General features: G+C 39.3%; 1 protein-coding gene across 4 annotated transcripts in view; it reads left to right on the top strand.

The window, feature by feature from the left end:
- LOC127435494 (semaphorin-3aa-like) overlaps positions 1–14,421 on the top strand; it is an 88,374-nt gene that overhangs the window by 54,697 nt on the left and 19,256 nt on the right. For 3 of the 4 annotated variants that reach the window (XM_051689044.1, XM_051689043.1, XM_051689045.1), the window contains exons 2-3: positions 3,349–3,509; positions 8,233–8,295. In XM_051689044.1, the coding sequence (XP_051545004.1) occupies positions 3,349–3,509; positions 8,233–8,295 (224 nt within the window). Of the gene's footprint in view, positions 1–3,348; positions 3,510–4,957; positions 5,035–8,232; positions 8,296–14,421 lie in introns of those variants that run through there. The other variant, XM_051689046.1, reaches the window with a different exon arrangement.

Raw genomic sequence — 14,421 nt, forward strand, 5'->3', positions numbered from 1 at the left:
CCAAACCCGAACTTGTGTTGCCCGCATGAGCACCATAGCTCAACTTGTCGGACTGCTACTATGGCTCTGACATATTGGCTCTGCTCTGGAGTAGTAAGGCAGTTTTGCACTGGATAAGTATTTTTTTATGCATGTTAATCTGTTGGAAAGGAGTGTAAATAAAAGATAACCTTGTATTATATAAACTATGAGTAAGAGAAAGAGAGAAACCTTTGTTTAGCTTTCCATTTCTTTAAAACTCACACTCCATTTGCTTTAAGCTCCTATCCAGAGAGATGTAGCCTCAGATAAAGCATGTGTGATTTTGTGTGTGTGTGTGATCATGGACCATATTATGGCTACCTTATGTGGTGGCCTTGCCAAGGCAGCAATTTAAGGTCTTCAGAGTTCAAGCAGCAGTCGCTCACTTTCAGCTGAAGAATAGCGAAACTGCCAGACATGACTGTCAGATCTTGAGCCAGAATGGCAGGAGAGTGAGGGTGTGGAGAACTGCTAATGGCAGTAATGGAGAGACTGACAGAGAAAAGGGAAGAAAGTAGGCTAAGAATAAGAATATTTGGCACATGAAGGGATGCAAAGAAGGGCTAAATGAGTGAGAAAGATAAAGATGAAGTGAGGGGAGAGAAACAGAGAATTTAGATGAAGTCTCTTTCCATGATGTCCTTTTATGTTCTCACAGTCCTCCCCTAAAGTCTGGCAAGAGAAAATCAGTATGATTTTTAGAACTTCCTCTTAATTTCTGAATGTGAACAAGAACAAACCCTGTTGTGAACCCCCATGTGATCTTTTCCTGACTCTTGAAGATATGAAGGTTCCTCGATGGTTCTTTGGTTTCCCCTTAGGTTCAACAAAGAACCATCTTCTTGTCAAGAATTTTTTTTGTCCAGTATATTTCTTGAGTTGAGGCTCTTTGAAGATTAAAAAAGCACTTGATGTTACATTATAGGGTAATGGTTTATGGGTTTATAAAGTATTGGGTATTTTTTTTTTAGAACTAGAGAATGAAAAGTACTTTATGGAACTTCTCCTTTATGGAGAAGGAGGTTTCTTATCCAAACAACCCCTATTTGTGGAGGTCCTCCTATATGGCATTAGTCTATTATACCCTTTCTATACAAGCAGCACAGCAGCAATTAAATCTGTTCCTCCTTAATGAGCTTAGAGGCATCTTAAATGAAACTATGCTTTGTACTGTACATCTCCACAATAATGTGAAAGATCACACCTTACTGACCTTTGAAGAACACATTTTCCATAATTATTAGACAGCTCTTTGGAATACTTACTCGTATTGGTCAATCAAAGCATTCTGCGGTTAAATATCTTTTAAAATGACGGCTAAACTATATAATTGACTGTAACAGGGTTCAATGGAAGGGAGGAGGTGGGAACCGGATGAAGCATCAAAGTAATGTTTTAATAAACTCAAGCACAAAAACACACAAACATAAACGCATACAGGGCAGCTGCCTGTAGCTCTCTCTCCCTAACTGCCGCATCTCGTTGCACCTATCCCTCTCCTCGGCTGATTAGCCTGATTGGGGGTCGGGCATGCGTAGTCATGGCCCCGCCCCACCCTCCTCCTTTTCACACTGACCACTGTCCTAGGCAAACAATTTCCCACATAGCGGTGCAGGTTGCATGTCTCTCGTATCTCTTTCTTTTCACATAATAAAGCCAAATCAATATTTAATTAATTTAATTGGTTGGTAAGTAGCCATGTAATAAGTGGGATAATAGACAGTCAACCAGTCATTTTATTATAATGTACTAACAGCCTGCGGTTTGAATAATGACTACCTGGTCTCATAGAAGCATGATACTGTACCCACATTTTTGCTAAATGAAATGGCTTACAGTACATGGCTTGTAGTACATTTCACTGCACTTTTTTGGTGAAATGAACACTAGAGGTACTAAAATAATAGTTACTTTTATTCCCTTTTGCACAAATCACGAGCAAAAGGGCACATTATCAGTTCATAAACACAATATTTTGCCCTGATCCTGACACAATGCTATCTTATGATATCGAAACACTTTTACTATATTGCATAATGCCTGTATTATGTAACCAACTACATTTACAAGCTTGTTGGGGTGCGATCAAATTGTATGGTTGCTTAACTTATTGAAATTACAAGTCCTGCAAGTGTCATAAAAGTGTCATTTTTTTATCTCACATATCTGTTAGGTTTAAGGTTTAGAGTAGGGAGGTAGGATTTGTTGTTTAATCTCAATTAAGCTGAATCTCTATTAATTGAACATTATTGTCATTTGTCAAATTGCTGTTGCCGCTGTTTTATAAATGCAATAAGCCTCTAAAACACCAATTACCTGTGGTAAAATCACTGAAACCTACATCCTCTAGTGACTTATTGCTTTAATATACTGACTCAGCCAGTGTCTGTCAGACAGGCCCAGTATCCATATATCTGGATATTGCTTGTGATTGGTTAATGAAACTCTTGTGTTAGAGGTAGCGAGTGAATGCTCTTGGAATGAACAGACTGAACTGTGCCCATTGTGCATTTGGTCCTGTGGGAATGCTGTTCTACATTTGATATGCAATGTTATTGACACAGGCATGAGAAGATGGTCTGTTTCTCTTTAACACTTACTCTTGCTCGATCTCTTTGTCTCTCTTCCACAACCAGACAGATGCCCAGATACTTAGAAGAAAGAAATGCAGATCGGCTACTATAGGAGCGGATTGATCTGGACTCTAGAGAAGGGCTGAAGTCTTTGCATGTCACTGTTGATTAGGATTTGTGTGCGTGTTGCAGAAACATTGCAGTGATTTTGGCCTCACCCTCTCCCATGAGCAGATGTTCAGCCAGTGGCTTCTGCAAGCCATTTCCAAAGACATTTCTCTTTCACCTCTTTCTTATCATTCTCACTTCATCTCCTCACCATGTACTTTTCTGGGACCTTGTCACCTTGCTCACTGGAATAGTGACAATTTTTATATCTCAGGTCATTATATTTTCACAGTGTCTATTGCTGTTTTACAGAAAGTGTCTTTGACTGTATCTGTCAAGAGAACTGTCAAAACAACAGCGGTTTTATTTGATTGCTTGTTCCTCTGGTGCTAGTGGACACTCTGGTCTTGATTTGCTAAGATTCCAAATAAATGGTAGTAATGTGCTTGTGTAGTCGAGAAAATTACATGGGGCCATTGTAAAAAATAATTTTCTTAAGCAGTATTTTTGTCTTGTTTTCCAGTAAAATAACTAAACCTCAAACCAGATGCATTTACTTCAGAAGCAAAATTGTGTAAGATAAGAAGACTGGTTTTCAGAAATTATATATCTTATTCTCTATTTATTATTTTTCTCTGTCTTGCAGAAATGCTAGAATCCAGTAATCTGGTGACTTTTACTGGATTTGCAAACAGTTCAAGTTACGACATGTTCCTATTGGACGAGGAGAGAGGGAGATTACTGGTTGGAGCAGAGGACCATGTCTTTTCTTTTGACCTGGTCAACATCAACCGAGACCTCAAACAGGTGACTTACATTCAAATGGGGGGGGGGGGCTATTCATGCACCCGCTGATAGCATCATTTATTTGCACACACTGTCTGTGTTGTTTTAGCACCTGATTCACTAAAGGAATTATAGAAATCAAATAACGGCACAAACTCTTTTGCTAAACGCAATTTGCACGGCACAAATCCCTGTATTGCAGGTCTGTTCTTCTGAGTGCTAGGTTGTGGATGATGCAGCAGACTGCCATGATCTGACATACTTTACTGTGACTGTACAGCATCTCTCCATCTCTGGGTTCCAGGGTAGGGTTGCACCAGCTGTGCGTAAGGTCTCACGTAATTTGGGACATAAAGTTCACACTAAGAGCTTAGTAACTATTAGTTAGTTTGTAATAAGTCAGTGCTTAATTTGGTTGCACCACCTGTTCTTGATGCATGACTTAACTAGTAGGTCATAAGCTCTCCGTAAACTAATGCGTAGTCACATAATATGATGTTTACCTGTATTTATCCAATAAACACAGAAGTGTTAAAAAGCCGTGAACTTCAATTTGATCTTGTGACGGTTGATATTCAAACCTTGTTGGCTCATGTAACTGTCAGCTGTAATAAATTATATCCCATTAAAATACGATACGTAATAAAAGTAGATTTGATAAATAGTATAAATGCCCTGTGTAAATAACAATATATAGGAACTGTATCTAAAATAAATAAGGGGTGATAAATAAATACTAATACATCAGGCTGGAAAAATTGACATTTATTCATTTAAATATCCTATATATATTTTGAATGGGTTGAAACTTGACACCGGGCAACGCATCCTGAAAACTGCACCGTTAGAACAGTTTCATGCTAAAGAGCTGCTTAAAGTATGTTTTTTCTCTCATAAATGTAAACGTGTGTAAATGTCAACATCATACTGGATGACGAAAGGATTGAAGCCTGTCACACAAAATATGAGTTCATTGATGACATAAAATATCAGTCTTCTTTTTCATTCCAACCATTACTCCTGATTGAAGTCTTCCGTAAATATGTAGTTTATACGTAGGGTTAAGTCCTACCTAAGTTTAATGGTGCAACGCACAAATATTTACTAGTGTGTAAGCTGTGACTTAGTGCCCATTTACGCCACATCTAGGCTAAGTTGTAACTTACGCATAGCTGGTGCAACCGGCCCCAGGCACTTAATGGCTCTTCAAAATGCTAAAAATGTGTTCGTCTACACTGCTCGTCTGCGTATATGCCCGGTTATAACACTCATCTCCATTATTTCATAATCATTTGATGAATTACTGCTGTCTTTACATCTCTTTTAACCTGAGACCCCACGTCTACATGCGTGGACATTACACTTTGGCTTCGCTATAGGCTATGCATAATTTAATTTCATTTAAACTAAGTGATCTCAGTACAGGAGACTCTAGGCTGTCATTAAAGGATTAAACTTTTGCCGCACAGAGTCATGTGACAAAACAACATGGCGCCGATCTCAGCTGAGTTTGTCTTTGGGAGAAACGGCAACAAAACTACATCTGGTAAGAAACCTCATAAAGTTTTTATATTAAAACCTGTTTGATTCAAAAGAGAAGAATCTCTAGTTTCTTCCGTTTATACCATTCTCTAGTTTATGCCATTTTAAAAAATTTAATCAATTTATCACGAAACGGCATGCTGTTAAACATAACGACCACGTACGTGGACTATAGGCTCATTTTCCTTAAAATATCCTGTGGCAGACAAGCTTCTTGTTCATCAGAAAGGAGGAAGCGGGAACCGGTTATCAACCAAAAATACTTTTAATTAAACACAACACAACATAAAACTGCTTTTCAGCATAACAAAACATTGACACACACACATTGACGCTGCTGCGTGCATCTCTCTCTCTCTCTCTCTCTCTCTCTCTCTCTCTCTCTCTCTCTCTCTCTCCCTCTCTCTCTCTCTCTGGCATCTCTGGCTCCTTCTTATCTCTCTCTCCCGCTGACTGGGGCAACTCAGCGCCAGGCGTGCATCCTCACGGCCCCGGCCACATCTTCCTCCTTGTCACATATCCCCAATGCCCGATTCAGGCCGAGGAACCAACCGGCCTGACCTACTCCTTCCTGGAGGGGAGGAGTTGCCCCTTTGGCCGTTCCGCCGCCGGCTGGTCTTCCCCACCTCCTGGGAACTTGAGCAGGATGAGGGGAGGGAGAGGGGAGAGAAAAAGACAGTGGGAGAGAGAGGGGGGGGGGGACTCAAGTACCACCGGATCATGCATCCTTGGCGTCACAATCCTCCGACAGCAGTGAAGGCTCTTTGACGGTGTGTCTTCCTCCAATCCTGGGTTTCGGCACCATTGTGGCAGACAAGCCTCTTGTTCATCAGAAAGGAGGAAGCAGGAACCGTGTTATCAACCAAAAACACTTTTAATTAAACACAACATAAAACTGCTTTTCAGCATAACAAAACATTGACGCACACACACAGCTGCTGCATGCGTCTCTCTCTCTCTCTCTCTCTCTCTCTCTCTCTCTCTCTCTCTCTCTCTCTCTGGCATCTCCGGCTCCTTATCTCTCTCTCCCGCTGATTGGGGCAACTCAGCGCCAGGCGTGCATCCTCACGGCCTGGCCACGCCCTCCTCCTTGTCAAATATCCTATATTCACTGTGCATTATCACACCAAAAATCAATGAATGTTGCTTTCAGAGGCTTTATATAGAGTTAGGATGAAAATAAGGTGCATTTCAAGGTGCATTCCTTAATTAGGGAGCATCCTATAGCTCTGTATGAAGCCAAGTGCATTTACTCCTAAAATCCAGAAAAAAGATCAGTTTCAGGCTGCAGATGATGTTTGAACCACTCAATGTTTGGACAATGGTAATCAGTACATAGATTCATAATTTTCATAAAAACATTTATTTTAACATGGTTGGCAGTGATTGGATGATGTTGGACATTAATTAGAATTATTTATGCTAATTTCTAATGTAATGTCTGTAACGTCTAAAAACATGAATAACACTCCTGGAAACATAATAAACAATTTGATTTGAAAAAATCTTATGTTCTAAAGCTTGGTATTATTTAACATTTCACAACTTAGTTCTACTGTCTACATATGTGGACATGCATTTTTTGGAGAACTATTTTTTTATTTATTTTTTTTTTTTTGCATGTTTTTTAGGGGCTACTAGTTACAAAACAAAAAGGGAAATGGAAAATGCACACAGCAGTCACGATCGGGTCTCAGGACGTTAAATAAAATACAGTTTACACGATGTTTCGCAACTTTAATTGTGCAAGGTGAAATAGTGCTGAGTTTTGTGACTAAGGCACAATCTATAATAAGCCTAATGTACAAATAGGCATGATTGAGCTGTAAAGAATGAAAAAGAAGTATTGTTTCTGAAATAAAACAAAATGACAACTTAATAGTCAACTTGTCCCACAGAGATGACTAGATTGCTTTAAATTGTAAGAACATACAAAATTTGGCAAATTCAGCAAAACTTAAGAACACTGCTGGCAAAACTCTCCTCCAAACATTGATTCAGCTAATTTGAAGATTAGCCTGACTGCGTCTGCAGTTAAGTTGTAGCTACTGTCTGAATTGGCTGTCCAGTTTTAGAATGGCAGAGCAGTGAAAGGTTTTATGGAGTCTGCCAGAGAGAACCAGGGTCATCAGAGATCGGCCAATTTCTGCACAACTTGCTCTTATTTCTCCTTCTCTCTATCTATCATTTAATCTTGACCTGCCTCTCTCTGTTTCTGATTCTCTGATCATATCTGCACCGTAATGCCTCTTGTTCCCTCTATCGCTATTGCTCCTTTTTCTGTCTCTGGATTCCATTACTTTGATTTTCCTTTCTTTTTTCATTCTCTCTTTGTCCTGGGGGCAGCAGACCATTTGCTTTATATTTCTATCAGCTTGCCTCGGAAGGGTTAAAGGGTTAGTTCACCTTAAAAAAGAATTATGTCACCATTTACTCACCCTCTTGCCATGCTAATCCCATATGATATTCTTTCTTTAGTGGAACATAAAGGGAGACATTTTGAAGAATGTACTGGACATTTTTTCAATGTAGGTCTGAATTATTCATTCACGAATCAGACTGATCTGGTTCTCTAGTTCAACTGACTCAGTGATCCAGTCACAGCTTACTGAAGGGGAAGATTATCAGTGAATAACAACCTTAATTTTAGTTTGTTTGTCACACAAAGATCAAGAGTCATATGGACCACTTTTATTATATTTTTCGTATGTGTCTGAAACCAAGTTAAGGATAAATAAATGATGACAGAATTTTCATTTTAGGGTGTACTATTCCTTTAAGGGTGTCTTTTATTGAACACCCCCACACACATACTTCAGCAATGCCATTGTTTAAAGATAAGAACTTGGGGCTAGTGATTGGGCAAATTATCAGGAAGAATACCGTTGCTAATCTCAGAGATAATGCAGAATAAAAACATTTTGTACAGTGTGTGTGTGTTTGTGTGTGTGTGTGTGTGTGTGTGTGTGTGTGTGTTTGTGTAATTGGCTTTCTCAAACGCAGTCTCTCGCGCTCCTGAAATAAGAAGAATGGTTGTACTTTTCATCCTTGTCACAGATGGATGCGGCAGAAGGACGGCAGGCTGCAGTCGTTGATTATTTTACAGCCAGGATTCATGCGGAGCGCCTTAGTCAGTCATTTGCAGTTCATTGTGTTCACCCAGCACACATTATCACACATTCTCTTTTTTGCTGTTTTATAGATCACCTGGCCTGCCACACCTTCCAAACGTGATGAATGCAAGTGGGCAGGAAAAGACCTGGGGGTAAGTGTGGGGGGAATGAAGCAAACCTCCTTTTACAGTAACTCCAAAACTACATCAAACTACAATGCTCATTTGTTTAGGGTATGTCTACACTCTTAATCTACACTCTTAAAATGTGGTGCTTGCAAAATTTGCCACCATGATTGGTTGTTTACTATACCAAGACAAAAGAGCCTAACCCCAAGACTCTATAATATTCTAGTTCATAGACAATGGCTTAGCTACCTCCTTCACTTTAAATATATGGGATTTTTTTGCCCTGAAAACATCCAATTGCTTAGAAAGGTAATAGCACACCTCTCCTGAACAAGCCACATGATTTGAGATATAATTTGCATCTGTACAAATCAACATGATAACACATGAAGTCGGCATGATGTTTCCGATAATTTCGGTACCCTAGGATCAGCGAGTGTATGCTAATGTGCTGACATGCAGTATTCTTATCAGACATGTTTGCAGTGGTTTCAATGTATTTACCTTTCCACCTGGCGAGATTGGCAGCACGTTGCAACAGCTTCATGGGAGACAAGGGGTCAAAGCCAGACAGTAACCATGTTTGAATAATCAATGATGAGCATGATTCGGAGGTTTCACTTTTCCCTCTATCATTACTTTTTTACTCCACTAATGGTTAAGGTAAGGTTTGGGTTTGGGTTTGGGTTTGGGTTAGGGATAGGGATAGAATCTACAAATGTATGCTTTTCTCTTCATTGTATAACGTCCTGTAAAGCTGAAAACAATCAGCTTCACTACGAGCATTTGGCCATCTCTCCTGGAGATAAATGGAGCCCACACGTGCCCATATGCCCTACAACACTTACTGCTTTGGCCTCTGGGGGCAGTGATTCTAAATTTCGGTCAATGTATAACGATTTTGACGAAAGAAAAGTCTACTCTTTCAGATTTCACTGTGAGGTTAGGCTGCACAAATAGTGCAAGATGAGTTATGCTCTGAAGTGCAGTACCTCAAATTTGGCATTTATTAGAATCCTTAGCCGTAAGTCTGAGCAATAGTAGTGATACCTGTCTTAGCAGGTTCAGTTACACTCAAAAGTGTATATACAGACTGATGCCATAGGAGATCCTTTTTAAAATCCACAAATAATGCTTAATAATACTTAAAACCTACATACTTTAAAGGCCCTGGAGGGCTTTTCTGCTGGACTATTGGATGATACCTAGAATATCCACACTGATCTGAATAACCTAAAATGTATCATCAAAGCCTCTTCTGATTTCCAAAGAATCATATAGCCCAGAGGTATCCCAACTATGGCTCACAAACAGAGAGATTTTAGAAATAGAACAGAATTTGGCCCGCTATTGAGAAATTATACGAAATTCATATTCTGAACACTGGGTGTTGCTGTCACATGCAGCCACATTTCAGAGTGCATTTGTCTTCATTAGTGCATTCTCTTTAGCTGCCACTTGCTTCATCCATTTGAATAGTTCAGGAGTTTGGAATGAATGGATGAAGCACCACACAAAAAGAAAGATGCACTTGTGAAAGGATTGCTAACAGGTATACTTTGCTCATGTACTCGTTCTCGATAAAATGTCCCGATACCACCACACATCATACAAGTGAGTACAGCTGTCGTTATGCAGCGCGAGTGGGTGCACCGAGTTTATTGAGCACTCACAGAGACGCACGAGCCGAGGACACTTTCCTAAAATGTCCTCAGTCTGTAGCGCTGGGAAGTTTAATTAATTGTAGTGATTTGGTTCATTCTCATTTGTCATTGAAACATGAAAAATGATTCACAGACTTCTCAGCACCAATTGAGAGTTAGGACATAAGAGAGAGCTCAAGAAACTCAGGCATCTCTCCCTGTACTGCGCAGACTTAGCTTGCACTTGTGCATCAACCATTTAAAAGTTAAAGTGACTTTAAAAAATAGAAACACAAAATTCAATTGCATTGAAAGTAACAAGCTCTTACCCAGTATAATATGTTGTATAATAATGTTACATTACTGCATTGCCAGAAATGAACTTTTCCATAAAGGGTCCAATAATTGCCCACTGGAATTAATTTTCAGGGCCATTTTTTATGTTTATGAGTGCATTTTATGTCATAATGTGTAATACTACTCTTATAGAAGAATTTTAAGAACTATATCAGATGGTATAAAAATAAAAAAATAAAAAAAGGAACCATGCCAATTTTTTGCACCCACAGTTTGAACTATAGGGCTTTTTTTGTCACTTTTGGGGGTATTTTTGCCCCGAGCCCCCTTTAATTTCTGACCCTGCATCACTGTTCTATTGCAAGTGTTCTTGGTGAGAGAAATATCCTTTATTAACACAAAAAGTGATTAAAACTTGCATACTATTAAGCATAGAATATAAAGATGATGAAACAGTGGCATCTCATTTTTAGTTTTTTTTTTAATTATTATTACAACAATGTGGCCCGCAACATTTTATTTCTTTTTTCATCTGGCCCCCAGTAGAAAACAAAAATGGTCCTTGACAACAAGAGTGTTCTTTGCGGGGGGCCTGGGTAGCTCAGTGGTAAAAGACGCTGGCTACCACCCCTGGAGTTCACTAGTTCGCTAGTTCGAATCCCACGGCATGCTGAGTGACTCCAGCCAGGTCTCCTAAGCAACCAAATTGGCTCAGTTGCTAGGGAGGGTAGAGTCACATGGGGTAACCTCCTCGTGGTCGCACATGGTGAGTTGAGCATGGATGCCACGGTGGATGGCGTGAAGCCTCGACATGCGCTATGTCTCCGTGGCAACACACTCAACAAGCCACGTGATAAGATGCGCGGGTTGATGGTCTCAGACGTGGAGGCAACTGGGATTCATCCTCCAGGCGAATCACTATGCGACCACGAGGACTTAAAAGCGCACTGGGAATTGGGCATTCCAAATTGGGTGAAAAAGGGGAAAAAATCCCAAAAAAAAACCAAAACAAAAAAGGATTGTTCTTTGCTCTACTGAAATTTCTGCAAAGAACCACTGAATAACCTCTATTTTGAGTGTAAGTGTACTGTATGTTAGTTATGTGCCTCTTGACCTGCATTACTGAGCAACCGGGTGTTGCGTGTGTGCTTTGGCGTGATTGATCATGGTTGCCGTTAGAGATGGAGTTCTGCTGGTGCACGCACTCTTCTGTTCCTCTAGAGAGTTTATATACCCAGAATGCTGTGTTTGGCTCCGGCAACCCTTGGCCCTTTTGTACAACAGAGATGGTTTATTTATCAACCCAGCTCTCACTCCCTCTGTGTGTGTGCATGTGTGCGTGTGTATCTGATAGTAATTTCACGGCTGGGTTCCCACTGAGATGGGGGGCAGAAAGGGATCAGGATTATTACAGATATCTTACCAGACCTTCTTCTAAGATTCGCACCCTTAAATACAGTCACCTAATGTTGCAATTAGGGCCAAGTAATCACATGCCTGCTGTATGCACCCAGCCATATATAGGCACACAAACACAGGCAGTGTGGTATTTATTTGGCATTATATACAAACACAATTTACCCAGCCCAGAATTAGGCATTTGCGTGCTGTTTGTTCTGGAGACGGAGTTGTTGAAAGCTGCTAGTGAGTGAGCATGAATGCTTGATTAGGGTATTACCAGCACATTTCCCTCTCTGCAACCATAAATCTCTTCATTCTCACATTTGGCTTGGCCAATTGAAGAAAAAACAAGCCCAGAACGACAGCTGGTACAACTGCCTCACCGCTCAGTCTAAACTATTGGTGTATTTCATGTGAAATTCAGAGGTTTCCACTTCCTAGCAGCTCAATTCATAACTGTGTTCATTCAAGTTACAGCAATAAACATTAAAGAGCATACATACACTGTAAAAAGTGAAAACATGCCATTATTTTTAGAAGCTATTTCTACCTGACGTGACCCTTTAAAATTATTTTTGTCAGTGTAACCCAGTCAGGTTGGTTCAGTCATAGTAATCACAATATGGTAAGAATTATCAGGTAACACTTTCCTTAATAAAAAATATTAAACATTAAATTACATTATATAATGTTTAACAGATTTTTATTAAATGTACATTCAGAAAATCATAAAACTTAGATTCATTTATTTTCATACATATTTAAATGAACATGAACTACTGATCTTTATAGTCATTTATAATGTTTGTTACTAAGTTATTAATAAAAGTTTTTTTATAAAGTGTTATACATTTTTGTATTGTTGTGACTAGCCACCTAAATGTGAGATTCACATCATGGAATAATTTGTTTCACAATACGTATAACAACAATATGACAAATTCACATGTGTGACTTTAAGGCAGCACTTCAAGTGTCTTTTAAAAACTGTGCATTGATTATGACAATGACAACCTCTATACTGTTATTATCTTTTCGTGACTTCACCCATGTGTGAATGAAATTAGTCTCTTCTGTGTTGTTAGTATTGTACATAATTACAGCTGTCTCTGAATCGAAATCTCCAGAATTCTTCTTTTATCTGAAAAGGTATCATATATCTTTCACTTTTATGAAGGTACACACACTTTTCTGCCTTGCAAACTTGGCCGCTTCTTTATGGACCTTGAAGATGAAACAGCAGGGTTATATGTGTCTAATTACACAGTAGTTACACTGTAATTACAGCACACCACCCAGTTATTACAAGTTGAGGTTTGTATACATAGTAAACTGCAACTGCAAAAGTGCCAGTTCAGCCACCTCTCGATCACGTGAACGCTACACTTGGCTCTATCTGAGCAGGCAGGGCTTGTAAAATAATAACAGCCATGGGACATTTCAAACATGTCGCTCAGCTCAGGGAAAGATAAAGTTTTATAGCACATGTGGAATGATTATGTCAAGAATACACACATTTCCTTTAGCTTGGAAAAGCCATTACACTGACACTCTAAAGTGCATTTGTGAGGGTTGGCCAAGGTGGGTCACACATAGGGGAGACCGGGGCTAGTTGTTACACTTGTTAAGCCAGTGAACATTTCTGCAGGGTTGGTTTATTTTTGAAAGTCAATTTCTGTATAGACACATACCTTGAAATCCTGTCTACAGTACAAATTTGTGGACATTTCCAACGGTATTGCCCAGAAAAACAAAACCATACATTGACTTTTCTTCAAATAATATGGGGTAAATTGTTACAACAGAACCTGCCATGAAAAGGATAGTTCACCCAAAAATGAATTATTTTCGAGTTATCTTTTATTCCCCCCAAGTGTTGTTCTAAACTCATATGACTTTCTTTCTTGAAAAATGAAAGGAGATAATGGAGAGTGTATGAAATCACTTTCACTGCATGGAAAAACAGTGAATGGTGACTGAGACTAATATTCTGCCTAACATCTCCCTATGTGTTCTACAGAAGAAAGAAAGTCATATGCGTTTGGAACAACATAAGTGTTGTGAGTAAATGATGACAGAAGTTTCATTTTTGGGTAAACTATCACTTTAAACAGTCAAACTATTGTTTTGGCCTGCAAAATCATTTAGTTACTGAGACATAGCCCATGTGCTATCTTCCCCCGTGTGACAACTAGCCCCAGTGTGAAGGAGCAATCTGACTGGCTGATGTATAGAGGTTACAGGTAAGTCCCTGCTTCACGAGAAGGTTTTATAAAAGAACTGAGCCTGTTGCCAAAATATCTGTTGATGCTGAGCACTGTGCAAACAGAGCAATTTTATAATTATCTGTTATGAATAGACAGAGGTGGAAAGTAACGAATTACAGCTACTCTCGTTACAGTACTTTAGTAAATTTTTCACATTTTTCTACTTTTTTAAGTATGTAAATAAATAATAGTACTTTTACTTGAGTTGATTACAAATCAAGTATTCAACTTCGCTATAGTTATTTTTCACCACAATTACAAAGTACAAAAAAACCCATAATATTTTGGAATTTTTGGGAGGAAGAATGTTATAAGCGCTAAATCTGTTTATAAACTAATACGCGCTGTGCGTGGCATGACGGAAGCCCTCAGGGCACAGCATCATGAGTACAGCAGCTTGCATAAACTGCCGCCGGTGTCCTCTCTTCTCTAGCTTCTCCAAGACTTTCTGCCCTGTCACTATACAAGATCTGTAATACTCTGATTTTCTGCATATTTCATTTTATTCTGGAAAGGAGCCGTTCATTCAGGTACAAGGGAAC

Source organism: Myxocyprinus asiaticus, chromosome 45 (genome assembly GCF_019703515.2).
Source record: "Myxocyprinus asiaticus isolate MX2 ecotype Aquarium Trade chromosome 45, UBuf_Myxa_2, whole genome shotgun sequence".
NCBI lineage: Eukaryota > Metazoa > Chordata > Actinopteri > Cypriniformes > Catostomidae > Myxocyprinus > Myxocyprinus asiaticus.